Source organism: Polyodon spathula, chromosome 6 (genome assembly GCF_017654505.1).
Source record: "Polyodon spathula isolate WHYD16114869_AA chromosome 6, ASM1765450v1, whole genome shotgun sequence".
In the NCBI taxonomy this organism is placed as follows: Eukaryota; Metazoa; Chordata; class Actinopteri; order Acipenseriformes; family Polyodontidae; genus Polyodon; species Polyodon spathula.
In genome coordinates this window covers 7,792,705-7,818,682 of record NC_054539.1, presented here as the reverse complement: position 1 = coordinate 7,818,682, position 25,978 = coordinate 7,792,705, and the positions used below count along the sequence as shown (strand labels likewise).

Genomic DNA, 25,978 nt, shown 5'->3' with positions numbered 1-25,978 from the left:
GATGAAAGAGGTCAACGGAAGCTGACACAAATTGTGCAGAGTAACAGACCGGCTAGTTAGTCAACTGACAGTCCAGTACAACACTGGTGCCGAAGGACCCATAAAAGAGTGCACAACTGGTTGTACCTTGACACGAATGGGGTATGGCAACAGACGACCTAACAGAGTTCCACTTCTTTCGCAAAACACAAGAAACTGCGGTTGCAGTGGGCTAAGGAACAAAAACACTGGAGGATTGGAAAAACATTGCCTGGTCTGATGAATCCCGGTTCCTGCTGTTTCACGCTGATGGGAGTGCTAGGGCATGGAGAAAACCACATGAGTACATGCATCCATCATGCCGCGTGTCAACATTGCAGGCTGGTGGTGGTGGTGTGATAGTGTGGGGTGTGTTTTCATGGCACACATTGGGCCCCTTGATAAAAGTGGAGCAACATTTGAATGCCACAGGATATCTGAACATCATTGCCAGTCAGGTGCATCCCTTCATGGCAGCAGTGTATCCATTTGCTAATGGATTTTTTCGGCAGGATAATGCCCCGTGCCATAAGGCTAGGATTGTCCAGAAATGGTTCCACAAACATGACAGTGAGTTCAGCTTACTGCAGTGGCCTGCCCAGTCACCAGATCTCAATCCAATTGAGGATCTGTGTGATGAGATGGAACAAGCTATTCGGAGTAAAGATCCACTAGCAGCCAACTTGACACAACTGTGGGAAGCATTACAGTCAACATGGGCCAGCATCCCTGTGGAACGCTTTTGACACCTTGTAGAGTCCATGCCCTGACGAACTGAGGCTGTTCTGAGGGCAAAAGGTGGTGCAACTCAATATTAGGAAGGTGTTCCTAATGTTTTCTACACTCAGTGTATATGTCACAGGTGACAAATGTGTGTGTAATTATTTATTTATATTACTGTGATTTCGGAACGTTTTATTTAATTATTTTCTTTTTCTCACGATGTGTTATTTAACTTAAGCACGTTTGATGTATTGTGTGAGTATTGATTTTAACGATGTGTTTTTGTGTTTTGTACACACGCTGCTGTGGCTGTTTCCATAGCAACGCCACTAGATGGACCGCCTGGAGCTACTGACTGTTTGGATCACAGGTGTAGACAATAATCAATCAGCTGTGCACCTTAAGTGTTGGGGCGGGGAGACGAAAAAAGAGAGAAAAGAAAAGGACAGAGGACAGAGGAGAGATCAGGATGCTGCAGGAAGCGAGAAGATTGAGAGCAGAATTTGCACATCAGATCAGAAAGGAGGAGATCGGGATGTTGGAAGAAGCAGCACGAGACCAGCAATGGAGGAATTTGGGGTGCTGCAGGAAGCTACACAGGGCAATTGTTAGACTGGGAACAAGAGCAAAGAGAAGTTAGGACGTGAAGAAATGAACACAACCAGCTGAGCGGTGCTTACCAGAGAGAAGCAGAGAGTACGAGCTCTTTATGAGGTGGGCAGAAATGTCTGGCAAAAATCAAATGGTGGATTCCACAGTAAGAATCTCATACCAGCGATCAAGCATGGTGGTGGTAGTGTCATGATTTGGGGATGCTTTGCTGCATCAGGACCTGGACGTATTACCATCATTGAAGTAACCAAGAATTTTGCTCTGTATCAGAATTCTACAGGAGAATGTCAGGCCATCCGTCTGTGAGCTGATGCTGAAGTGCAGCTGGGTCATGCAGAAAGACAATGATTCGAAACACACAAGCAAGTCTACATCAGAATGGATGAAGAACAATAAATTTGAAGTTTTGGAATGACCTAGTCAAAGTCCAGACCTAAACACCATTGAAATGTTGTGGCAGGACCTGAAACAAGATGTTTATGCTTGAAAACCCACAAATGTCACTGAGTTGAAGCAGTTCTGCATGAAGGAGTGGGCCAAAATTCCTCCACGGCGCTGAGTGACTGATCTATAACTACAGGAAGCATCTGCTTGGAGTTACTGCTGCTAAAGGTGACGTAACCAGTTATTGAGTCTAAGGGGGCGATTACTTTTTCACGATGGGGCTTTGAGGTTTGCGTAACTTTCTTAAATAAATGAAATAAATATCAATTTTATGTTATTTGTTCACTCAGAGTCCCTTTTTTCTAACATTAGATTTTGGTTGAAGATCACTGTTTCACGGTATTGTACATGACAGGGACATTAAACTTAATCAGAACCAGAACTGATATGCATCATATTCCATGTGTAAAGTGTGTACTGAGATTTCTTTCCTCCTGATTTTTACCAATGTTTCAATTAAAAACTACTTATTACTGATTTTATCCCTATTTTAATATATGTAAAATAAACTAAAAATTCTCTGAACATTTTTTTAAAGATAAAAACCGAAAATGCAAAACACTAAGTATACAACATCATAAAGTCAATGTATTCAGAAAGTAAGTGTGGTGTGAAAATCGGTAACAAAAGAACATAATTCTTCAGTGTCATGGAGTGAGACAGGGCTGTAGACTGAGCCCAACACTGTTCAACATCTACATCAACGAGTTGGCTACAGTGCTGAAACAATCTGCAGTCCCTGGTCTCACTCTACACAACAGAAATGAAATTCCTGCTCAATGCAGATGATCTGGTCCTGCTGTCAACCACAGAGCAGGGGCTGCAGCAGAGCCTGGCACTGCTAGAGCAGTGCTGCCACAACTGGCCACTGGCAGTAAACCTGAACAAGACCAGAGTTATGGTCTTCCAGAAAAAAGCCAGTATCTCAGAGAAACAGGAACTGCTTCACTCTGGACAACACTACACTGGAGCACAGCACCAGTTACACCTGCCTGGTTCTGACTATCTGTGTGTCAATGAGCTTTAACATGGCTATACATAAATGCATTAAAAGAAAAAACACGCAGGGCTTTCTACGCCATAAAGAACCGTCTTTACAAAATAAAACCACCAATGAAAATCTGTCCAAAATGTATAATAGCATAATCCAGCCTATCCTTCTTTATGGCAGTGAAGTATGGGGCCCACTCAAAATACTAATAAAAGAAGATCGGGCAAAAGCCCAACTGAAACTATTTGGAATTTAGTAAAAACATACTACAGGTTCACAGGAACACCCGAAATAACACATGCAGGGCTGAACTGGGCCTCTTCCCCTAATTATCCCCATACAAAAGAGCGGCTAAATTCAGGGTCGATCTGAGGCAGGCAGACCCAAACTTCTACCCTCAGAAAGTACAGAGCAACCAGCTCGCCCGAGGATCCCCCTGGGCCACCTGGTACTGAGGCCCACAGACCCAAGCCTTACCCTAACCCAGTGAGCCTCAGAACAATGCCAACAACAAGGTCCCAACAACAATAACAAAATGTGACCACAATTGAAAAATGAACAAGTGAAACAAAACTACAAAACAAACCCTAAACAGAAACTTTACCCTGGCAGAATACCTTGTCAGGGTAAAAGACTCAAAACAAAGACTAACTAACCAAGTACAGACTCTGTGACCACAGCCTGGCCATTAAAAAAGGCAAACAAAAAATCCTGGCATGCCAGTGAAAACAGGCTGTGCTGTCACTGTGAGCTGGGAGAGGTCGAGACAGAGATGCACTTTCTGTTATTGTGCTATAAATACAATGAAATAAAGGATGAATATTTCCCTAAATTCTCAAGTCAGATGACCTGATTCATACACCTGCCTGACTACCAATCTTGCTAGGAGAGCAGGGGCAGACAGCAGAAACAGCTGCCCAATACATGTCTGCCTGCCACAGCCTGAGGGACAAGGTGTAGACAGTGACTTTAATGAACATTTCTGTACTGTAGATGTTGTCTAGTGATTGAAAAACAAGACGTTTTGTGTTTGAATTAAAATTGATGGTCTCGAGGAGTCGAATGGGTCAAAGTTCAAGTATATTTTCCTCTAGAGGAATTATCACTTTTTGATGTCACTACTGTGTATTATGCCTTTTATTAGAATTGACCAGAATGCAAATATAGCCTTCATCCATGTAATTTTTTATATATATATATATATATATATATATATATATATATATATATATATATATATATATATATATCTATCAAGTAAATAAATAAAGGGCTGGAATGTTTGCTGGCTTAAATAAAGCCGTGTCTGTTTGGTTACATTAGGATGATGTTCTAAATACATATTGGGAATGAGGGTTTTATTGGTTCATGTGCGTTTGTGTTGTTATTGTGTTTCAGTGCTTTGGCAATACGGGAGCATCCCTGACATGCTAAAAAGCTTAATTGAATTGAGAGATGTATATATTCTATAGGGAATAACCTTGACCGAAGTTTACCATTTACCAATACCATTGGCATCTAAAAATCACATGACCATATTAGTGTTTTAAAGTTTTAACCTAATGTGTGAGAGAACAGTGGTATTAACAAAAGATAACTTGCATTATACTGTTAAGAAAAAAAAAGCTAAACACAACACACCTTTTAAAAATGTCAGCAGGTTTATACTAAACAAAAACATGTACAGCAATTTATTATTATTATTTTTTTTTTAACAAAAAACAAACCCTTCAATCAAATATTTTAAAACAGTAGTCAAATCATAACAGCAAGAAGCCCCAGCTTTCACTTGTGGAAGATTTATTTGCGTGCACGTTTGTTCTCCAGCAGCAGCACGACCAGTCTGTTACGCAAGCTTTTTATCTTGTTGCTATAATTCTGATTAAACACAGCTGTCAGATTTTCACGGAGGTTCCTTAGAGACGGCAAACTATTGCAGTCTGGAATGTTCAGCAAAGTGTGAAAAAATTTGGTCCACATTTCAATATGAGGATTCCTGATAAAAAAAAAAAAAAAGGGAAGGAGATCATTTAGCTTACTTACATTCTCTAACAAAGGCTTGTTGTGCTGTTATAGCCTATATTTAAAAATAAATACATGAATTGCTGACCTATTAATTCAGGTCTTGACAGAAGCATTTCATAAACCTTGTGTAGGAACATTTAAGATGAACAAAAGAATAACCAGTGGATAATAAATGTAATTACATTAAAAAAACAAAATAGTACAACATAACCAGGCATGCCCATAGGTAACTTAACTTATAAATTCAGAATATGGGGAGGTGAAAGAAATACTTAGATGTTCCCACTGAATAGAGCAAACACACCTTTTAAATACAGCTGTAGTCTTCCAAACACCGTTGTCGTGTTTTACTTTCATGTAAGACCCAAAGAGCAAGCAGTAAACTGTGCCAGCAATCCCAAAATAATCTGTCTAAAATAGACAAACAGGACATCAGATTGGTTCTCCTTCAAAAACAGTAGACACAGCAGCCTAGTTTTTAAAAGGAATGTTACTTAAGCTGACAAACCTAGCATTTTCACCAGTATTGAACACAGAAATACACACTAAATACCTTTCTAAACTAACCGCTTTCTGCTGTTAACCAACACAGAACATAATCCACTATTGCATAGAAGCATTGTGGTTCAGTGTTAAGACCGGTCCACTGGCTCTAGAACTAGAACACAGTAGTGTTTATTTATTTATTTATTTTTTTAAAAACAAGCAGTCATGGTTGATTTGTGGCTGTAAGGGAGCCCAATTCACATTTATTCAGCTTAAAGATGCAACAATTGGTAAAGGACAACACTGCTTAAAATGATAATGTACCGAAAAAAGTCAAATGATAATGTACCGAAAAAAGTCACATGCATGTACATATCATATATATATATATATATATATATATATATATATATATATATATATTATATATTATATATATTTGTTCAATAAATTAGGAAACCAAAATGTTCAATAGAACCATAACTGGACTGAGATCCGAATTCACAACTTGTTTCATAGAGAGGTATCAATACTCAAGAATGACCCTTTTTACCATGGAACACCAACACCTAGATTAGAATAAGCTTAACATTTAAGACAAGTGTGCAGGCTGTATTTTAATTATGTAATTATGAAAGCATAGCAGTGGATACCTATATATTTTTAAAACAGTGAAGCAACTCAGTTTTTACCTGGTAATTCCATTGCCTGCCAGTTACCATTTCAATGCATTGGAATCCGGACGTTTCCACTTTTGCTGTGAAGGAGGTTCCTTCAGGGAACAAGGTCATATCAATACTCTGTCCCAAATCAATCAACGACAAACCATGATCTAAATTCTCCAGGTCGAATGAGTCATTTTCCAGAAATCTAGATTGTAAGAGAGATATTTTATATATATAATATATATTAGTTCAAACAAGTGTTAAATATAAAGCCAATATGAATTTTTATTCTCTAGGGGTGTAGAATATATTTGGTCTTGTTGAGGCTTTATAATAATAATGAAAAAAGTAAATACACACTATTGTGTGTTGCTGACTGAAAATGAAAATAAAAACAGCACAAACAAAAAACAAAAACACAGGTTCATGGCTTAGAGGCAAATGGAGCTTTAAAAATTGTAAAGAACTGCAAGCTTACTTTTTTTTCATGGAATTTCAAATGGAATATTAAAAGAATAATCAACCAACAGAGTTCACTATTAAGGGTACTTCAGAAGCAGCAAGCTTAAAAACACAAAACGATATGCAAACTACAACAAGTACAGACCTGTCTCCCAGTATAAAGTTGTCTGGTTTGATGTCTGCATGAATTATACCAATGCTGTGAAGTTGCTCTACCATATGCAAGATGCATATTGCAAAATATATCACCAGAGGCTGGGGCATCACCTTCTCGCTCAGGTGTCTGTACAGGTTTGTTGCATTCTGTTAGCAAAGGGAGCGACAAATAAAAGGGCATATTTCAATCTATAGACGTTGTCACACTACATGATCCACCCCTGACTCACCCGAGCTCAGCCCTGCCTGCATTCACATTTGCCATTTTCTGCAATCTACGTGGCGAGATTCGTCCCGGGGCTGGACGCAACCGTTTCACACTATATATTTTCCTCCAGGGCGCGCTGATGCATGACCCTTGCCACTCAGTGTTTGTTTTGTGGGTACTGCCATGCACGTTTTCAACCTGTGGCGAGCGTGACCCTGTTGCATTTACATTTAATTTTTCAACCCGAGACAAACGTTTCACCCTGGGTTGAAAACTCTCAACCCTAGTCTCTGACAGGAGTGAGTTTGCCCTGGGGCGAACAGGCAAGTGTGAAAAGCCCTGATGTAAGGGTACTACACTTTTGATGGATGAAAGAAATCAACATGCAACCTTACTTTTCAGTCCATATATCGATAGCAAAATAAATGTCTCTATATCCTTTTTTTCTTATTCAAGCAGCTGAATAAGAAAAAAACATACCAGCAAAGTCCCATAGTTGTGAAGTTCTCCAACTAAAACACTTCCATTCTGGAAGATGTGGGCTTTGTGGAAGTTTATGAAAAGATGCCGAACGCCAGGAGGAAGTCGTTCGTTTAACTGGCATGAAATGTAGAATTCCCAAGGATTTGCTGGTTTCTGGACCTGCGAAGAGAAGAAATGAAAACCATAAAGAAACACTTTAAAAAGACGTAAAATGCAGAAAAACTTCTCCCAAAATATAGGTTTTCCTACAGTACAACTCTGCATGGGCTTCAATTCCGAAACTAAATTATGCAACAAGTTCAATGTCAGAAGGTATGAATTACATTTTTAGAATTTCTCAAACTAGCATAGGATTGGGGACATTGGGTTTAGTCTTTAATTTTTAAAATGATTCCACATAAAATTGTGAGATTACTGTGAGTTTACTTGCACCATTTTTTTTTACAACAGAAAAGTAAACATTAATGCTCAGGAACCAGCCAAATCAATTAATATAAAACAATAGAAAAATGAACTGTTGTGATCACTGGCATGACTGCCTTTCCAAAAGCAACCAATTAACTGTTTAAATCATCATCATATTTTACCTTTAAGACTAGCCTTTGGCTGTTGTTCATGTCAACGACAGAAGCTTGATAGACAGTGGCAAAGGCTCCTTCTCCTAACATACAATCAACGTGGAAATATTGGTTACCTAAAGTTGATGCATGAAAAACACCGGGTTAGACTGTGGTGTGAAGAAGCAAGAAAAATGAATTAGTCATGGAATCCAATGCATCAGTGCTGCCATGGGTGTACATGACTTTACCTAGTGTAACAGAAGCCTTTGGGCGGATTTCTGGAACCTTGGTTTCCCATGTGAAACAATTTGGGTAAGAGCTCAGTGGTCTGTGTAGAGCAGAGAGCAGGCGGGCAAGCAGACTGTCATTCCAGGGGTCAGCCACGACCACACCTAAAAAAATAAAATAACAATGCAGTGAAGAATAACAGGGGTCAATTTCCTTGTGTTCTTCAGTTTGTGCACATGAAAATATACCCATCACCCGAATCATTGCTTTTGTTATATGCATTTACTTTCATCTTGGGACAACCAAAAGTTTACTGTACCTGCTGTGGGTGGTGGCTCACTCATCGACTGGTCTGTCTCTGCCAGTATATTAAACGACTGCTCTTTCTCAGCCCTTGCCCCCTCTGCATGTGGAGGCTGAATACCCAGCTCCCCGTGATCAGTGAGGCTGCAGGATGCCAGGCAGTGCTGAGTCAGGTTCAACTTCTCAGCAATGGCCGTGTCATCAAAACAATCTGCCTGCTTTAAAATGCGACCAGGAGCTTGGGCAAGTAAATGCTTTCTGCTGTCTGGGCTTTGCTCTTGAATCGGACTGAAATATAAAAGTACATTTTAAATGATTAAATAAAATAAAAATGTAAATGATTTTTTAAAATTTGTTTTATTCAAATGGACTGCTGGAGAGAACAAATCTACATATTAGAGTAAACATTTATATTTGGTAGTAATTAAGTTGAGGGAAACCAAATGGATGGATTGTCTCTACCTTAGTTTCCTTGTTTTTGCCAACTGGGTGAACTGCTCTTCGGATGGATCAAATGTTGTGTGGCCACCATTTGCTAAAACAAATTAAAAATAGTGTTTAGTATGGGTAGAAAACGCTTAACTATTTACAAACAAAACATTGTAGAAAGTACAGCAATTTTATATTGATGTTATTTCAGAATGTGCTAATTTGTACTTTTCACAGTGCAACTCATGCAAGTGGCTCTTACTGTTTGCTGCTCGGAAGGGAGATGTAGTTCCACTGTTTTGTTTTTGAGGCACGTGGTCTCCTCTCTCTCTCTCTCTCTCAGATATATACAGATCCAATAAATAGTGACTTTTTTGTATTACTATCCATTGGAACAGCAGAAAATAAAACATTTAAACTGCATTTCTCATTGGTAGGCCATAGAAAAACTAATTAATTTCAAACAAATTGCTTTATGACAAGCAATATATAAGGTGTTGCTATTCTAGTTTTGCAAACATTTCGGGACAAGACTAATAACCTTGCTGCTGCAGATCAGGACTGCAATGGCTTACCGTTAAATGGTGTTGATACCATGTGCGCAGAATAAGCAAAGTCCCCAGTGCTGTTGGGACTGGGTGCCAGGGTTTTATTGCATCGTGCTGCCCAGATTGTAGTCTCATCTATTATCGACTCTGCTCCTGGATTTGCCTCCTATACATAGAGACAAACAATACAAACATTATAATGGATTTAAAGAACTAATGTAAACTCTAGTTTCATAACCCATAAACCTCAAATCAGCCACACAAAAATCGCAATTTTGGGCAAATGAAGAGGGGACTTTAAGAAATTCAAAAAAGTAGCCCAAAGGCTCCCCCACTGAAGCTAAAAAATTACACCTACATTAGGTTTTGGGATGTGTAGTTTTGGTACAGGCCGTTCCCCAAAAACCTTGTGTGGCCGGGTATTGTTCTCCATCTTGAATGCGCTGCAAAATATGGGAAAAAGGGGTTAGTGTTATAAAACATTAACAAAAAATGAAATACAAGAAAGTCAAAATGCACATTGAGGTCAATACCAGTCATTTTCCTTGTTCTCATTTTCATCCTGGAATATAACAAAGGGAGCTGCCGCAGGTGCAATGTTAACAGCATCCAAAGTACCAAGGGGCTGACAGTCACCTTGGATCCCAGAGGGGAAGAAAAGAACAGAGTTAATGTGGAACACAAAACAAAGGTCTGCACATTTAGTTTCATATGACCTCCGAGTTCTTACTTGTATTTCTGCAAAAGGCTTCAAAACTGTGGTCCACCAACAGGCTGTTTTCATGCATGTTTCTTTTCTGTGGTAGTGCTGTTGACATGAACACATCCATGATAAAACCTGAAAAGGATCAGAGAAACAAGACTAGTGTACAATCATTAACCACCAAACCATCAGTCTCAATATACAGGGCGACCAAAAAAAAAAAAAAGTATCAGCTTTGCATAGAAATAGATAGTAAACTACTTCATTATTATTACTGCTTGAACTACAAAACACTAATGAGAGTGATGAGCCATTATAGTGTAAAGTGTGCAGTGTAAAAGTACAGCCAGGTGTTATTATGGATACTGTTCCTAAATATTGCACCGTCTTTTAATGGGGGGGTGGGGGGGGCTTACCCAGAGCCTCTTTTGTGTTGACAGTGGGGGAAGGCTGCGCTTTGGATGGCGTAGCCGGAACCAGTCCCAGTGACGTGTTTGGAGTAGCATGAGAGCGGTTAGCACTGCGCCCTGGAGTACTGCCCATGTGAGATGCTGGAAGCAATGAGTTTCACAAGTTTACACCAAAGTCTTTGGTGTATGGAAATAACAACGAAAACAAGAAAATCTAAAACAAAATTATTTAAGCAAGCCAATTTAAACCAACTACCTAATTCTCAGGTCAAACATTACAGCAAGATGGATATTTAGTAAAAATGCACGTTTTGTGGCCTTAATTGAAACCCAGTCAGCTGACATTTTATTAAAAACCTAACCTTCTCCAATTCCTGCCATCACCTGTGCTTTTGGATCATTGGACTTTTCAGACCTGCAAAAGAAGGTTAACTTTTAGAAAGTGTGTGTATATGTCTGTTGGGCCATGCTAATAATGAAGAGGTTACAGTCCAACCTGCTTACAAGAGAAATAATAATCCAGATTTGGACCAAAGTGCTTATGACAGGCAAGGTAAAGTTGCAATACACACACGTATACTCTCAATACTTACTGTTCTATAAAGCTGGCCTGATGAAAACTGGCAGTGAAGGGGTCATGCTTTGCTTCATTCACTGTATTCATGCAAGTATGAGTGTCTTGATCTTGGATTGCATAGTCAGCTTTACTCTCTGCACCAGGTACTGGCTGACACGAAGGAAACAGCATACTGCTATGGATACGGGTTTCTGGTGGTGGTGCATGGAAGGAGCTGTAGGTTGCCGATTCTGCAGCTCCAGGAATTGGCTCACAAGATGGAAAGCCAGTGGTGTCGTGGTTCTGGAATTCCATTGTTGGTACATGAAATGAGCTGTGTGGTGTGTATACTTCAGCTCTTCTCAGCACTGTCCCCAGCTCTTGCTGAGATACAAAACTGTCATTTTTGCTCTGCTCCCCAAGTACTGGCAGGCACAACGGAAAAGCAGTACTGTCATGGCTTTGATTTTCAGCAGGGGTAAAATGATAGGAGTTGTCTGGAGCTGAAGTTGCCACTAAAGAGAGAGAGGATCTTCTTGGTACTTCCCCCAACTCCTGCTCGGACTGCAACACAATGCTATGGTTCAAGGGCAACACATGACTGTTAGTAAACAGTAAGTTTTCATCTGCAACAGATGGTTCCATGGACATTTGTTGTGGGTCTCTCTCGATTGGCCCAGCTGTCTGTTTTACAAAAGAGGAACGTCCCATAACAGCAGCATCCTAAAACAATATAAACAGAATGTGTTATTCTCAGTTATAGTTGCTCCAGATCAGGTAAAGGTGATGATGAAATGTAACACTGCTGTTACCTGCTCCTTTAGCTGGCTATTACTCTGAAATGATTTGAGCCGACTGTCCAACTCCTCCAGCTGCTTCTGTAACATCTGTGCCTCCAAATCTTCTTCAGCTTTCTTCCTTAAGCGTGCTTGGTGTTCCTCTGTTGGTTTAAACATTTATGTAACTACAGAATACCCCCTTTCCCCCTTGTGGGTGATTTTAATGTCTCAAAGCAGAACCTCCTCAAACTGGACTCACAGCTTTTACAGAGGGCAAATTAATCACATTTCAAGAAAATACATTGAGTGGTTTTGAAGAAGTCTTGGGAACAGGAAAGCCACATTGACATTGGTGACTGTTATACATACAAATTTCAAGACAACTATAAAGTTGTCCCAGAGATATAGCGGGGTACACATTTATGAATCCACCAGCAGCATTCCAAACAGAAACCAACAAGACAGTTTTCCCTAACTATCCATAAAGAAATTACGCGAAGAGCTGCACTTTAGGGTGTGGAGTGGGACAGTACTCTGAGTTAATAATATACATACATTAAACAGATCAATATTTTAGAACCGCAATAAGTATATACCCCATTTCTGCATCTCTCTCTTCTGTGCACATTTCTTGAAGTACCGCTGTGCTCTTAATTCTTCAAAGCACAACTCAGACTCTGAAGAGACAAGTTCATTTTTGCAGTACATTGGAACTGGCTCAGCCCCTCCTTGTGAAGCTTGTGCAACAGTCTGCTTATGTGGAGGCCCAATTTCAGCCTTAGAGATTCTGTAAAGCAAGATCAAAACATAAGATACACACAAACATTACACACACACACACCTGTATAGGGTATACTGCTTTAAAAAAAGTAGACAACTGCCTTTCATTAGTTGTTTCGTTCAGTCTAATTTTGAAGATGTGCTACATTGCAGAATAAAATACCTTTTGTTTAAGTAAACAAAGAGCCCTAGTCAAAATGGCTCTAGCTACTTCAAGACTGCAGTCCTGGTATAATGTGTTAACTTACAAGGACACAATTAAGCAGCAATATATACAGCAGAGGAAAATAAAGTGATCATTAAAAGGGAAAATCCTTACAGATGCTGTGTTACGTCAGATGAAGGAAACTGGGTCTGACTCTCATACATATTCTGATATTCCAAAGGCTTTGAATCCTGTTTAAAACAAACAAAAAAAAATAGAATTAAGAACTAGCTTGCCACTATCAGAGATAGATTTCAGGCTTTTTATTTTAACTGTGTAAAACCAGTTTCAAGACCAGATTATACAGTATTCACCTTGCACTGGTGGTGAAGATCAGCAGTTCCAGATGGTTTCATTTGATTCACACGTTGCGAGTTCTGTAGAGGCTGTGTGCTGCCTAGAATGACAAGAGCAATAAATATACATTTTTACTATATTAAAAACACACAATGTGACCATATTTATGAAAAATGGTGGTGAAGAGGGATATGTGAAACATGGTTCAGAATACTGTAAACAGTCATCAATAGCCCACCCACAGTAAAACTTACCTTGTGTCATTAACAGATTGCAAGACACTCTTTCTTGGAATAGCCTAAATAAGCAAACAAAAAAGTTAGTTGTATCCTTCATCTAAATGACGCAATAACCCAATTGTCTGATTTTTTTTAAAGTTTGCTGGCAGGGTCATAATTGGGAAAAAAAAAAAAAAAAAAGGTTTTACAATATCAAAATAAGTACTTTACACTACTGACATGTAGATGCTAGAATAAAACAACAAATAATTTATTTTCATTTAAGCTTTACCGTATGGCATATAGGTGAACTAAGCTTCCAGTTTATCTCATACCCAGCCCCATAACAAAAAATAAAACATTTTGCAAGAAATATATTGTTCACGTCTCCCTTTTTTGTGTATTCTACCAGAAGACATTGCACTTCACTATGCCGTTTACTACCGAGTATGCAGTTACCTGTACTCATGAAGCACCCGGTCAGCTGGTTCGGCTTGATTCTCAACTGCCCTTTGAAAGACAGCATCTGCCTGCTGCAGCATTCCCTGTACTTCAAACTGTTGCGCCCAGATCAGGTAAAGGGCAGCTGCCCTGGTTCCAATGCCTTGAGCGTGGAGGTCGCTGTACACAGCAATTGGATCACTATAAAAACTTGCCTGAAAAGTGAGGACAAACTCTAATCATTACTAGCAGCTCTGGGTTAGATGGAGGTAGTTGGCAGATGAGGTAGATGACAGTTATGTTATATCAGGGTTGGCTTTTTTTTTTTTTTTTTTTTTTTTTTTAATTTAAAAATAATAATAATAATCATATTTGATTTAAATCGATTTTTGATTATTATTTTTTTTTGTACTATCTGAGTTGTAGCTCTACAATACCTCCAAACTGTAAATTTAAGGATGTTGGAAATGGTGGTTTGTGAATATTTACATACCAAACTAAATTCCTCAATCTTAAATGAATACATAACAAAGCAAATTATTCATTCTTGTGGCATCTTCTAAATGCTAACTACAATATGTGAACTACAGGAATTTAGCGATGGAGTACGCCAGAGAAAAATCCCCCTCACTCACCCCAGCCATTCTTTTACTTTTCTTTCTTTGATTTCCTTTCTGTATCAGCCCAAGCGCACACATTTGCTACTTAGGACTACACTGCTTTTGATATTGTGTTCAATTGTTAAAGTTCCTGATTGCACCACTAAATATACCTGGTTTCAGCGGGTCTTAACAGAGTGCTCAGTTGTCTATTTGGGACCCCATTGTCATCAGAATCACTTCAGCAACTATGTTAATGATGGGTCAGATGCTCTATAACGGAGCAAGATATGTCTTCAGAATACCATTTCAGTGCAGTATTTACATCTTCTCTCCATTTATGTGCCACAGAATTGGAGGCAAGCGTCGTTCGCGCTTGTACTGTGATTAGAATACAGCCCTAAGAGTTTTAGTTTATAAACAGTAAAAGTTTAAGATGTTTTATAAATAAAAAGGTTTTTAAAACACACTATTTATTTTTCTTGAGAAACTATATAAAATAGGTAGTAAATGAAAAATGATTTAAAATCAATGGTTTTTCATTTAAAAATGGACTTGATTTAAATCAACCAACCCTGTGTTATATATGCAAAGCATTATCAAAAGTGTTTAAAGGTTAACTTTACAGTATATCCAAGTGATATACATAACCCGGCGATTCATCACATGGATGACTATTGACAAGTGGTGATTTTACAGGATTTACTTCATTTAGGATCTCTTACCCCAGAGTTGACAAACTGCATTACAGAATATTGCATATGTAGTCGTGCATAGCTTATTACACTTGACTAGCCTCAATCTCACTTAACACTTCAATAACTTTTTAATTAATATTAATAACATATTTAAATAATCTGGTACCAGAGCACTGTAGAACACTTACATATTTTATGCAGTAGTTGACATATCTTGCGTCATTATAATACCGTTTTTCATGCATAAACTTCCGCACAAGCCTCTCCAAAACGACTGAAATATTGTTCTCGTCATGGGGCTGAAGAGTCTCCTCCACCCATAGCACAAACCTGACATGGAAACAACGTGGGTACATTTAAAAAATAATTTTCAACACTGCACAGAACGAGTTTTAATAATTTACAAAAATATATCATACTAGAGACAAAACGTTACCTATCCCATACATCAAGAGGATCATCTCCTTCGTAGTCATGGGCAGTGGCTTCAAACTGTCTGAAAAATAAATCAGTTATGCCAGTGTCAGAACGAGGTTGTATGTGCGCATTACAGACAGAGTTTTTAGCTATTTTCCAAAAACATCTAATTATTATTATTATTACAACACGCAACATTCTACTTTAGCTTGACAACATACGCTATTTATAATAATAATAACAACAACAACAACGTTGTATCGGTGCTGCTTAATTACGAGAAGCAGCAGTCTGTTTTCATGTGGGTCTTTGCAATGGTTGATACAGATGCAGACAAACACGCAACGTTTAGAACGAGCTAGCACGCCTTTATATACTAACATTCAGACTAATAAAAACAAGAAATATAGAATCATCGACCAACTTAAATGTGTCTGTCCATAAAGCGAATATATTTAGTGTGGATTTTAGCAGTGCAGAACATACATCAATATTATAATTGAATAATCATACCCCATACTTCGTTGTTTACGACCTATTGCAGATACATAACCCACTGCCCTTTCCAACGTGTTAAACGTGTAAAAATGGGAATTATACCCTCACACACTTACTGTAAAGAGTCCTTTATATCCATGTTATATATAATATTTGTTTTAATTTACCCTTTACATTAAACGTTATATTTTATTAACTGCGAATATCTTCTACAACAACCCATCCGGTGTCTTCCTTGCTTACAATTTCAAATTTAGCGCGCAGGCGTTGCGATTCAAATCCCTTCCCTCCGATTGGATAGCACTAACTCCGTTAGCAAGCGGATAGCCAATCAATGTAGACCTGACTGCAGCCAGACACATTTAAATCCTTCAGTCCACAAGTGAGTGAACTCAAATTGTGTAATAGAAACTAATATCAAAACATACCAGGAAGCCTTTTTTTTGTGGACACACACACATTATATATATATATATATATATATATATATATAGTATATTTGTGTTCGACATTTAATATGATATATATGAAGATAATTCTCTGTATTATTTTCTTATTACAAATACTTGTCACAATTGTATAATGTATATTTTAACAGGAGTAAAAAAAAAAAAAAAATGCAGTATTAACATCAATTATTTATTATATCATGGTTATTTAATTACTTACAACAGGGGCCGGAGGCAGGTAAACTATTGAATGAAACTAAAGGCTAAGGTTAGATGGTAAATACTAATAATGAGGATAAGTATAGGGTGATTATGCTTAACTCACTGTCTGAAGCATCCTCAGCCTCCTGCTGCAGTATACAATGTATGGCTGTGGAAATGTTCAAAAACTAACACCACTTTTTTTCAAAGTTGGAATAAGAACGACTGTATTGTGTCTGTAGATGGAGATAACACTTGACATGAAATCACTTACTAGACTTTAGATACCAGACAGTATAACCAATCAGTATACTATCATTTTAGTTTATAAACACTTATTAAAAATGTCACTTGAATATTATACATACTCAAAAACATTATTAGGCAGTGAATTCCAAACAACACCAAATTCGGGTCCTTTCCGGCTACGGGCGATCATCAGCTATGACGGAAGTGAGAATACTAGTACTTTGCCTTTTCCTTTTAATGGCGGGACGAAGGTTGTAAAAAGCAAACTCGACACGCTCTTTAGAATTGTCGCATAGGTTAACATGTTTTTTTATTTTCACATAGAAACAATAGCTAACATTTTTTGTCGGATATGAAATAATGTAAATAAAATAATAATAGTAATAATAAAAAAGAACAGGCAAGTGTTGGTCATTCCTGTCTGGGGTTCAGGGGCGGGTTTGGACCCCGACATGCCAACCCAGCAGCTGCGAGAGTGAAGCTGGTCTGTCAGTGTAATTTAGTCATTTAAAATAGACGGCATTGAAATGGAGAACGACGTATTAGACTGTTTGGAGGATTTGTGGTACGTAGCATTTTCATAACGCGTTTAAAATTGTTTAGGGAGAATGACGAGGCTGTATAATAAAGTGGTATCTACAGAAGAGTGTACAGAGTACTTGTCAAAAAAAAAAAAAACCCAATCTTTCCGTATGCTTCCTAATTGAGTGAAACCCACATGTTTAAAATATTGCATTTCGATTTTAATTATACATTCTGATCACTTTGACACTTGCGAAAACATAGTCTGTTGTTTTGAGCTTGCAATTTAAATTTCGGCTGTTGCTGCTTGCTGCAGTCTCACTGGGAAATTGAAACCAGACACAAAACCCTTAACTTACTGACACTGTCAAGACGTGGTGGGAGCTATTCACCTGCTTCTTTAAGAAGCTTAAACATTAAACATTTTACTCGCACCAAAACTACGAAGCGTCCTCCCTGTGTTAAGCAGTGATATAATATTATATTCTTGTACAGTAGTTTTTTTTTGGCCATAATAGCGATCATTGACATACAATAATAGGGTTAGGGTCAATAACTCTTTTTCAATTCCAATTCCCTTTTAATCAATTCCAACACATTGATCGAAATTGCAATTTGCAGATTTCTGTTAAAACGAGCTTCTCACGGTGGCAAGAAGTTATCTAAATTGAAGTCCTTGTTAGTCAATTCAATTTTCTTCAAATTAAAGCATTTCAACAATTACTATCTCTGAAATATAATTTCCAATTCCTACAAGGGATTGGAATTGGAAATTGATTTTAAATGGGAATTGATCCCAGTCCTGACAGTGTAGTTATTACTTACATGCCAAAAAACACTTCTTAATGTCAGGACAAGTGAAGTCTTGTATTCACTGAAGTGAACGTTTGCATGATCCGTCATGGCTGGCATTGAGTATAAAAATAAACAGGTTGCCACTATTTATGTTGTGGCGTATAATGTTCCCATTAAAAATAGTATTAATACAAGCATGCAATATTCTTAGAAAAAAGACAAACAGTTGTTACAGTATATATTATTTTAATAGTTTTTTAGTTTCTCCTGTATACTCTTGCCAAAAGAAAATACTGCAGGTCCTGCTTTGACTTTTCAAATGATGCGGTATTTCACCATGCTACTGAACCATAGCATTTAAATATTGGGTCTGTAGGTACTATGGTGGAATACCGCCTATATACAGTATCTTGGTCTACCCTTGGCTGTTCATATCTTTGCTGAGAGTAACATATGGTAGGTAAATAGTTAAGATATAGTTATATTTTTTCATAAAACCTAATTTCATCGTATAGTTACAAGGGTCCTCTGATAGAAAATGGTGCGCTGGATCGGGCAGTTGCTGAGGGTGCCACTTCTCCTGAATTCACAAAGCTATGTGCCTGGATTGTCTCTGAGATCAAGCTATACTGCAAATTGGAGGAGAATGTGCAAGCCACAAACAGTAAGTAATCACTGTAATATTGTGATATAATTGAACTGTCCACTGTCACTGCAGCAAAATAAGTCAGCAGTATAGGAGACGTGATGAATTTTGTGCAAAACGTCACTATGCATTATTAAAATATGTGGAATCTGAAAACGGTGTTCTACAATTTATTAGTGCTGAGACAAACGCAGGATTTTCATGTTTGGATACTCGCTCATAATGTAAATATTCATACATTTTTAAAAAGACATTATGTTGCTCAGAACGCAGGCGGAGATAGCATAGCAGCAGGGGCAGGGGGGCACGGCCCGTGTGTGTGTGCCTTTATTTTACAGCAAGACCTTACAATATGTAACAGTTAAAATACAAAAATAACCCAGGAGTAAAGAATACTTTTCCCCAGTGAATTAACTACAAAACAAAGGATGCCAAATAGCAGTTCAAGGTAAACATTGTTTTGTTTATTCCAGAAATAAATAGTACATAAATTTGACATTGCATTTTATTATTATTTACCTTTTTTTTTTTTTTTTTTTAAATTCCTTGCCATTGCCGTTTCTTCACAGTAAACAGCAGCCATCGACACGTTTTCATAAAGTAATAACATGAGGTTTACTTGTGCCTTTTTGTAGCTGAAGAAGCAAAGTAAAATGTAGGGGGGGAAAAAACTCACCATTTTGGTTCTCATTTATTACATTCCACATAACAAAGTCTCAAAAAAAAAAAAAAATAATAATAATATATTAAATTCAGGTATTTGTTTCAGCACTGCTATTTATATGTCAGTCATTGCAAACTGGAAAACATTGTGAGAGGTTCAAACGAAATGTGTTGGGCATTACCACCCGATTAAGCCCTCTCCTTCGGGCTTAAATAAAACATTAGTATTAAACTGACTAATTGTTGTATTGAGCAAATCATTTTGGGTTAATCCACAAAAATGCACCCACTACTAGTGAGCCACTTAACAATTCACTTTACTAGTCACCCCCTGGAAGGTAACTGATGACTAGGAATTCTTCACAAAAGATATGCAGATATCTGAAAATCCTTGCTGTATAAAAATAACAAAAGCACAAAACCCGCAACACAAGCAAAAGGTACTGAGAGAGCAAGCTATAATTGTGTCCTGAAAATGTGGAGCGCTAAGCATACCATTCATGCAAATTATATTGGATAGCAGATGTGTGATTTAGTAACATTTTCAGATTTTCGACCACTTTTGCATTTAGTAGTTTGCAGGTTGTGGATAGAAGATTTTTAAGAGCTACTCAACCAAGGTAGTGGATCCAGTGGCAAGTGTTGGGTCCCAGGCGGCCTTAATTTATTCAGGTCTGCTCAGGATGGCAGTGCCTGTATCTCCTTCCCTTTTCCTATCATGGGATAAAACTATAATTCTGGTCATGGTTGAATCCACACTCTGTCTTACTCTTGTTACATTTTTTTATAGACAGATTTTTCTGGAGCAAAGCACAGCAAAGATCTCTTGTCCTGCGACAAAAACAGCTCTGGTTTATTCTGTGACTGCAGCACCCTGCCACTGTAATATAATGCAATTTATGATATATTGAGCTTTTCTTTGTGTGTTTCTTAGTATACATTTTCCTTTTTATTTCTGTTGTGTTCTAGTTAGATTGGTGGTTATTATTGTTATTATAAAAAAACATGGAGGTTTGTAATTCTGTACTGTGACAATGCTTGTGGTCTTTGTAATTAAACTGTAGCATTTCCCTTTTGTATTCTTTGTTAAGGTCCCAGTGAAGCAGAAGGCTTCCAGCTTGAGATGAGTGGCTTGCTAGCTGAGATGAACTGCCCTTATTCTGTTCTTACGACTGGGGATGTCGCCAAACGTCTTCAAAACAAAAACAGCTGCCTTTTGCTGCTCAGTAAGTTTTGTGTAATACACATCAAACTTTGCTCTTTGGAGCATTTACCCTACATGCATGTTGTGGAGTTTAATATTTCTTGTTGATTTTTTTTGATGCTGAGTGTTCTCCGTCATTCTCTACAGTTATTTCTGCATGGATCATTATTTACCTGGCTTTCTAACCCTATGTGTCCCTTTTCAACCTGTCTGACCTCTTCGGGTGTGCAGCTGTAATTACTGTCCCCTTGAGATTTAGATTTTTGTATTGGATTTTCCATTTCCTAACTCTGTTGCCAATACAATGCATATAACAGCCTAATTTCCAAAATGCAGTGACATTTAAATATTGTCAACCCTCTTTATATTGCCTGGTAAGGGCCATGGGCAAAAACAGGCAATAAGTGAGGGTGGCGTTATAGTGAGGGTCCAAAAAAAAAACAGCAAACATGAACACAGCCTTCTGTGTTTGCAATAAATTCAAACGTTTTATTTTTTTTAGTTCTACAATTACAGTATCTCCAGGCCATTTTAATAAAAGATTATTTATTTAATTTTTTTAAACTACAGTACTAGTTCTTAACACAGTAGGTCTACTAGTGACGTTTTATCATCTTTTCCCATCTGTATGAAACATACATGTTACTTTTGAGGAACAGTTTATAATTTCAAATTACCCAAACAACAATTTTATAAAAATAAAGCGTACGATTTTTTTTTTTTGACTGTACTGTTCATTTGAACTTTACAAATGCTGAATACTGTCCTCCATTGAACGATGCCATGTATTTATTTCACAAAGCAATTTAAGCTCAACAGCATACTTTTTTAAGCAGTTAAAAATATATATATGTGAATAAGTACAGGCAAACACCTTTTTTTAAACAAAGTAAAAAAAAAAAAAACTATTCTGCTGTTTACAAAACTGGTGCTTTAGTTTAAGTCAGCCTTCATGTGTGCAAAACAAACACACCTCTTAGTGTACTTCTTTTTTGTTTGTTTTACTGTGGTTTATAAAAGTCACTTGTTAGACTGCGTCAAGCCATTTTCAGGTTAAACAAATTGACCTGTTCCATCAAGGTAAGCCATTTGGTTTTATCCATTACAGTGTCTCCAGTTGTCCTTTGATTAACAGTATATGCTCACTTAGGCGAGAAAACATATTATTTTCAGATGCATGCATGCAGATTTGTTTATTTTGCTCTGGTGTTAAATGTAGGGTTGCCATGTTGTACTTTCTGTTCTGCTTTGGGAGCGGGAGTGTTGATGACATTGGTATGAACGTTCACTTAATAACGAACTAGGAAAGCGAGTCAAAGGTTAACTGCATAACTTTGTTGTGTTAATTTTCTGTGATTATTTCGCTGGCGCTACAATGAGGGAAACTACAATGCTTATCTTTACGTTTGCTTGGCTTGGGAAGTTGATGGTGTGAAGTGTCCTATTCAATCAGTTGTACAGTGTTTAGAGCCCTCTTTATCCAGGTAGTCTTGTTTCTGTTTTGTTGTACTAGTCCTCTTTCCAGCTTGTATTTCTTGCAAGAGTTCAGTCAAGATAAATTAATCTTTGTTAACTTCGCCATATCTGTGCACCTTTTTCCAGCCTACCTTATTTCTGAGTTGGAGGCGTTAAAGATGGTTCATGTAAGCCATCCGCAAAAGACGACTCTGGAGGGGGGAGGCAGTGATGTTTTTCTTGAGCTGAAGGGGATTTGTGTGGGCCTGGGTATGTCCAAACCCCCTGCCAACATTGCCATGTTCCAGTTCTTTAGTGGAATTGAGAAGAAGGTAAGCAGATCACTGTCTTACTAAGCCTTCACACACACAATTTGTCCGCTAATGATGTGGATAACATAATTGGGGGGAGGGCGTGATGAGGCATATTTGGGAGCCTATGTGTTTCTTTTTCATTGACAAAAAATTATTACTTGTGTCTCCATCAACAGCTGAAGGAAGCCATGTCCAAGGTGCCGCCGAATCATGTTGGAAAGCCGCTACTGAAGAAACCACTTGGCCCAGTTCACTGGGTCAGAACTTTAAAGAACAGCTGTTTTTGTTCTGTAGTCTGCCTAAATATTATTTCTTTAAGTGTCCTGTAAGGGGAACTTTTATGTTTTTCTTAATCTGCCCATATCTCATGAAGTTAATTTAAAAAGTGACGTTACTTTGACCTGTGACCTAATATTGCTTCCTTATTGGGGTTGTGTTGTGTAAAAACAAGTTTTATGGCCACATTTCTTTTAATTTCCAGCCATATTTTCAGATTCTGTTTCTTTACACAACAGCTTCTTGTCCCACGTGTATTATTTGTATTTACTCTGCTCTTAAGTAGATTGTAAAAACATGTCTACACAATACTGGACGTATTTCTATCACAGTTCTATTAGAAACCTAGTCAAAAATAGTTGTTTTCTTGTAGCCGTGATAGCAAGGTTTATTACGCGTTGAAGTAATGCAAGAAAACGTAGTGCTGTAAAAACAGTCTTCATCAAAGGCTAAATATTTCCCACAGGAAAAAATCGAAGCTGTCAACCAAGCACTAGTTAATGAATATGAAGTCCGGAGGAAGATGCTGCTGAAACGACTGGATGTAACGGTGCAGTCTTTTGGTTGGTCAGAAAGAGCAAAGGTAAGAGATTCAGTGGATTTTGAGTAAAAGATATTCTGAAAGGATATATGCGAGGTCCAAGCCATTGTTGAAATGTCAGCAATCAGTCAAGATGCAGGACAATTTCCAATCCATTTTATAAAATATGTTAATTTAGGCGTTTAGATATAATTTTTATTTATTTATTTTATTTATTTTTATTTTTTTAAGGCTCGTGCTGATCAGTTGGCGAAGGTCTACCCACCAAAACGAACTGCTCTTGCTACAAAAAGCAATATTTCTATTGCACACCTATATGCAGCCCGGGAAGATCTGTCCAAGATTTTAAGAACCAGCAGTGGAAGGATCCGTGAGAAGTCAGCCTGTGCCATCAACAAGGTATGAATGCAGTAGAACAGGGTTGTGGGTCAACTACTGTACTCCACTTCCTTTTTAATCAATTCCAATACATCATTGCAAGTGGCAGTATTCTGTTAATATGAGCTTCTCACTGTGGCAACAAATTACTTAAATGAAGTCCCTGTTCATCAGTTAAACTGGCTTCAAATGAAAGCAGTTGAACAATCACAACAATTATGTCTCAAAGTATAAATTCAAATTTTTTTCGATGGAAAATGGAATTGAAATATTCTATCTACTCAAAATGCAGATTTTAGTTTTCACTGCACACAGATGAAGCAGTAATGCCACTATTAGAATAAGTCAGGTAGCTCATGAAGCTTTCCACTTACCACCATCTCAGAAGGATTAACTGTTATTGGGTAGCATTTTCAAATGGCACCTAAAGCATTGTAAGAAGATTACTTGCTCTGTGTGCAGAAATAAGATTTTTTTTGCTTGTAAATTCCCTGCAGCCCATATATTACTCTACATCATATCTATTTGTTTGCTTGTGATCTGCAGGTGCTGATGGGCCGGGTGCCGGACCGAGGAGGAAGACCCAATGAGATCGAGCCACCTCCTCCTGAGATGCCGCCCTGGCAAAAAAGGCAGGACGGGTCGCAGCAGTACGGAGGGGGAGGCGGGCAGCAGAACAGAGGTGGTGGCAGAGGGGGCTACGATCAGCAGTCCCAGGGAGGGCGGGGAGGGTACGACCGAGGAGGAGGTGGCCGGGGTGGCAGAGGGGGCAAAGTACAAGGGGGTTGGGGGGATGGAGGTGGTGGCGGCTACCAAGGCAACTACCAAGGGGGTGGATACCAAGGTGTGGGAGGTGGCGGGTATACAGGTGGAGGGTATCAAGGTGGGTTTCAGGCAACTACCTACCAGGGAAGTGGATACCAGGGAGGAGGAGGAGGAGGGGGTTATCAGGGTGGTGGAGGCGGCGGAGGATACCAGCAGGATAACCGCTACCAGGACGGTGGCTACCAGGACGGTGGCTACCAGGAGAGAGGTGGCCGTGGGGGGCGTGGCGGCAGGGGCAGGGGGAACCGTGGCGGTCAAGGAGGTGGATGGGGTGGAAGAGGAGGGCAGAACTTAAATCAGGGAGGGCAGTTTGAGCAGTACTTCCAGCAGGGAGGCTATCACTATAACCAGGCAGGGTTTGGTCAGGGGAAGCATTATTCAAGTTGAGGTTAACCTCGTGGTCACTGCAACAGAGCTCACGTACTAGCGAGATGGATAAAAAAAAAAAAAAAGCCTTAACTACAAAATATTCCAGCAATGTACACTACCATGAAATTGCACGGTAAGGTCGCCAGCACTGGGAGGAGTTGGTGCTGACCTGAAGTTGTTAATTTTGAACTGAAAGGTTTCACATACAGCAAGACTGAAGCCTTTTTTTTTATCCTGAATATACGGTGAAATTTCTGATGACATGCTTTTTCATGAAACAGACACAACGGTACCTATGCAATCATTTCTTTTATTTTAACATTTTTGTTTCAGGAATTTCAACATGATTCTGGCTTTTGCTTTCATATTGCATATATACTGAAGTGTCATCCCCTAATGAGAGCTGAATCATTTTTCTTGTAACCCTAGGTAAGGGAATTGCACCATCAAAAAACTAACAGATATCAGAAATATCCTTTTAATGTAAGGAATTTACAAGACTCTCATATGACCAGTAGCATGAAATTGATCTACATCAGTGTCTCCACAATATGAGCTCTGCTGTAATTGCTTTAGGTTACAAATGAATAGCCTTATCTTCTGTTTTTTTCAACACAAGGAAGACATTGAACATTGCAACTATAGAGAATTGAAATGCCACTACTACAGTTTTTTTTGTTTTTTTTAGAAATCTGCCACACTACTACATCTTACCATGGACCTATATGGTGGTTAGAAAACAAACCAATTATCAAGCAAGAAAAACTTTAAAATCTCTCTGCAGTCCTTTGTTAGAGGAATATTAATAACTTCAGCGTTAACTGATGTGAAATTTACTTGAAAGGAAATACATATTCATAAATATGCTTTGTGCATGAGTTTACACCACTGGCTAAAACATGTGGTTGATTTAAACTAAAATGTACTGCCTTCCAGGCAAGGGACTGTAGAATCCTGGAGGCCTTTCGCTTTTGCTACAGACAGCATAGCTGAGCTCATGATATCATTTTTTTTTTTTTTTTTCTTTACTACAAGCCACATGACACTGCTTGTTGGCTATTATGTGTACATAAGTTATGTGAAGTTATGAAAGACAGTGCTTGGAAGTGTGATGTTGAATGAACAGTGAGCAATACAAATAAAAAAAAC

At 38.3% G+C, this 25,978-nt stretch overlaps 2 protein-coding genes across 2 annotated transcripts; one reads left to right on the top strand and one right to left on the bottom strand.

The window, feature by feature from the left end:
• Nucleotides 1–4,480: 4,480 nt before the first annotated feature.
• On the bottom strand, nucleotides 4,481–16,171 carry bub1 (BUB1 mitotic checkpoint serine/threonine kinase). The gene is made up of 25 exons (XM_041251914.1): nucleotides 16,059–16,171; nucleotides 15,464–15,523; nucleotides 15,216–15,357; nucleotides 13,749–13,945; nucleotides 13,326–13,369; nucleotides 13,089–13,171; nucleotides 12,889–12,965; nucleotides 12,386–12,576; nucleotides 11,823–11,950; nucleotides 11,048–11,733; nucleotides 10,817–10,869; nucleotides 10,461–10,595; nucleotides 10,072–10,179; nucleotides 9,875–9,977; nucleotides 9,700–9,784; nucleotides 9,369–9,507; nucleotides 8,827–8,899; nucleotides 8,381–8,652; nucleotides 8,082–8,225; nucleotides 7,861–7,967; nucleotides 7,271–7,432; nucleotides 6,572–6,729; nucleotides 5,992–6,169; nucleotides 5,118–5,224; nucleotides 4,481–4,784 (listed from the first exon to the last, which is right to left on the bottom strand). Exons 1-25 carry the CDS (start codon nucleotides 16,079–16,081, stop codon nucleotides 4,589–4,591), a joined length of 3,651 nt encoding a protein of 1,216 aa, XP_041107848.1. The 5' UTR covers nucleotides 16,082–16,171; the 3' UTR covers nucleotides 4,481–4,588.
• Nucleotides 16,172–17,255: 1,084 nt separating this feature from the next.
• Nucleotides 17,256–25,199, top strand: LOC121316756 (protein FAM98A-like). The gene is made up of 8 exons (XM_041251912.1): nucleotides 17,256–17,406; nucleotides 18,674–18,822; nucleotides 20,559–20,693; nucleotides 22,274–22,458; nucleotides 22,617–22,697; nucleotides 23,183–23,299; nucleotides 23,489–23,656; nucleotides 24,182–25,199. The coding sequence occupies exons 1-8, from the start codon at nucleotides 17,369–17,371 to the stop codon at nucleotides 24,845–24,847; spliced, it is 1,539 nt and encodes a 512-aa protein (XP_041107846.1). The 5' UTR covers nucleotides 17,256–17,368; the 3' UTR covers nucleotides 24,848–25,199.
• The last annotated feature ends 779 nt before the right edge of the window (nucleotides 25,200–25,978 follow it).